This window comes from Arachis hypogaea, chromosome 12, assembly GCF_003086295.3.
Source record: "Arachis hypogaea cultivar Tifrunner chromosome 12, arahy.Tifrunner.gnm2.J5K5, whole genome shotgun sequence".
NCBI lineage: Eukaryota > Viridiplantae > Streptophyta > Magnoliopsida > Fabales > Fabaceae > Arachis > Arachis hypogaea.
In genome coordinates this window covers 110451308-110454016 of record NC_092047.1, presented here as the reverse complement: position 1 = coordinate 110454016, position 2709 = coordinate 110451308, and the positions used below count along the sequence as shown (strand labels likewise).

The 2709-nt window shown below is 35.4% G+C and overlaps 1 protein-coding gene across 1 annotated transcript; it reads left to right on the top strand.

Moving 5' to 3' along the window:
- The first annotated feature begins 220 nt into the window (after positions 1-220).
- LOC112728223 (pectinesterase 2) lies at positions 221-2286 on the top strand. Its single transcript, XM_025778271.2, has 2 exons — positions 221-1199; positions 1346-2286. Exons 1-2 carry the CDS (start codon positions 329-331, stop codon positions 2032-2034), a joined length of 1560 nt encoding a protein of 519 aa, XP_025634056.1. The 5' UTR covers positions 221-328; the 3' UTR covers positions 2035-2286.
- Positions 2287-2709: the final 423 nt, after the last annotated feature.

The window sequence follows — 2709 nt, the reverse complement described above, 5'->3', positions numbered from 1 at the left end:
ACGGTCAAAGTCATGCAGGAGAGGAATGTAGTAGGAACAAATCAAAACGTGCCAACTAAATGTTAAATTAATTGAAGAAACGAAAATGTGTGCTAGGAAAAGTAGAAAGTGGGTGCCTCACATGAACATGCATGAAGTGATTCAATTAAATAGCGCTAACAACCACTTCTTCCATATCCTCTATATATAGCTACCAAAATTACGACAAGAAACTCCATCAACAAATTCCAAACCAATTCAAAACTTATTGCATTACTTAAAAAGCCTTAAGCCATTCTTCTCAAATCATCATCATATCCAATTTTCAAAGAAAAACATCCTTATTATTATGGAAGATATTCGCTTATTAGTGATAACACTTGTATCATTATCCCTTCTTCTTCAAACCTTTGTTAATGGATATTCTTCAAATGATATTAAACATTGGTGTAGCCAAACACCAAATCCTCAACCATGTGAGTATTTCTTGAGCAATAATCCTAATCACCAAAACAAACCCATCAACCAAAAATCTGATTTTCTCAAGCTTTCATTGCAACTTGCCCAAGAGAGAGCACTCATAGGCCATGCAAACACTGTTTCACTTGGCTCAAAGTGCCGCAACCAACTTGAAAGAGTTGCATGGAATGATTGTGTTGACCTCTATCAACAAACCATTCAAAAGCTCAACAAAACCCTAGACCCTAACACCAAGTGCTCCCAAATTGATGCTCAAACATGGCTTAGCACTGCACTCACAAACCTTGAGACATGCAAAGCTGGCTTCTATGAACTTGGTGTTCAAGATTATGTCCTTCCTCTAATGTCCAACAATGTTACTGAGTTGCTAAGTAACACTTTGGCTCTTAACAACAATGGTGAATCTCATCAAGAGCCAAGTTACAAAAATGGATTCCCAACATGGGTCAAGCCAGGTGATAGAAAATTGCTACAAGCATCTTCTCCGGCATCGCAAGCCAATGTAGTGGTGGCCAAAGACGGATCCGGAAAATACACAACAGTTATGGCAGCCGTAAACGCAGCACCAAAGAGTAGCAGTGGAAGGTATGTGATATATGTGAAGGGAGGGATATACAATGAGCAAGTAGAGATAAAGGCAAATAATATAATGTTGGTGGGAGATGGCATTGGAAAAACCATAATCACCGGCAGCCAAAGTGTGGGAGGAGGCACCACAACCTTCCGTTCTGCCACCGTTGGTATGTAGAAATATTTTGCAATAATTTAGGTTTTTGTTATATATATATAGAGAGATGATTTTATGATATTTTTCTGTTAGTTAAAAAATAAATAAATTTATGATGATAAATACTTAATCATGTGAATTTTTTTATAATTATTACAGCTGTTACTGGAGATGGATTTATTGCTCAAGGAATCACATTTAGAAACACAGCAGGTGCAGCAAATCATCAAGCTGTTGCATTGCGTTCTGGATCTGACTTATCAGTTTTCTATAAATGTAGTTTCGAAGGTTATCAAGACACATTATATGCTTACTCTGACAGACAATTCTACAGAGAATGTGACATTTATGGCACTGTTGATTTTATCTTTGGTAACGCTGCTGTTGTGTTCCAAAACTGCAACATATATGCAAGAAACCCTCCAAACAAAATCAACACCATCACTGCACATGGCAGAACTGATCCAAACCAAAACACCGGCATTTCCATTCTCAATTGTGTGGTTACAGCTGCATCAGATTTGAAAGCAGTTCAAAGCTCTGTGAAGACATATCTTGGAAGGCCTTGGAAGGAATACTCAAGAACTGTGTTCATGAAGAGTTCTCTTGATAGCTTAATTGATCCAGCAGGTTGGTTGGAATGGAATGGTAACTTTGCATTAACCACATTGTATTATGGAGAGTACATGAACACAGGACTTGGATCTTCAACCGCAAACAGAGTTAAATGGGGAGGTTATCACGTCATAACCAATGCTGCTGAAGCTTCAAAATTCAGTGTTGCAAATTTCATTGCTGGCAACTCATGGCTACCATCCACCCGTGTTCCTTTCACGGCTGGTCTTTAAATATTTTTCTATTTCTTATATATATCTCTTCATTATTTGATTAATTTTATTTTTTTGGTTAATACACATTGATTTCTAAATGTTGTACAAGCAAATACATTAGGAAATACTTTCATTTCATTGTGATTGTTTTCATTATTTGTTATAGATTTTGCTTAGAGTATACACACAAGTAATTCCTTGTGTAAAGTTGTATGAACTTTCTATGGAGCTTTTGAGATTGAACCGTAATAATATTTTTCAATTAATTTATAGTTGGTTTGTTTTTTTTTTTCCCCCTTTTTTTAAGATCATTTTAAAGTTTTAATTTGTACTTTAGGTAGTACAATACATTACGTATTGAAATTCTTGTTGAGATCGGTATGTAATTTAACTTTCAAGTTAAAGGAATCTAAAGAAGCTTTGAAGATGATGTTGATATTGAAGAAGGAAAGCAGAGAAGGGAGCAAAAGAAATGAAGATCAGAGAAGAGAAGAATTGAATTACTATTATTGTGTTATTGGATTGTGTCAATAAAAATAACTAACTCCTATATATCTATTACAAGTCACTACTTATGTCAATAAAAATCTGCATATGCCATCATTTGATGTAAAATGATCGATCATAAGAAACTTGATCATCAAAGTGTTGTCCTTCAAACAATCATTATCAGCATCATCTCAGACACATACC

What these genes read in the sequence shown, in the direction of transcription:
- LOC112728223 (XM_025778271.2), top strand. Translation starts at nt 329, where the DNA reads ATGGAAGATATTCGCTTATTAGTGATAACACTTGTATCATTATCCCTT. An exon ending in CTTCCGTTCTGCCACCGTTG is followed by an intron (nt 1,200 to 1,345) that starts GTATGTAGAAAT and finishes TAATTATTACAG; the next exon opens with CTGTTACTGGAGATGGATTT.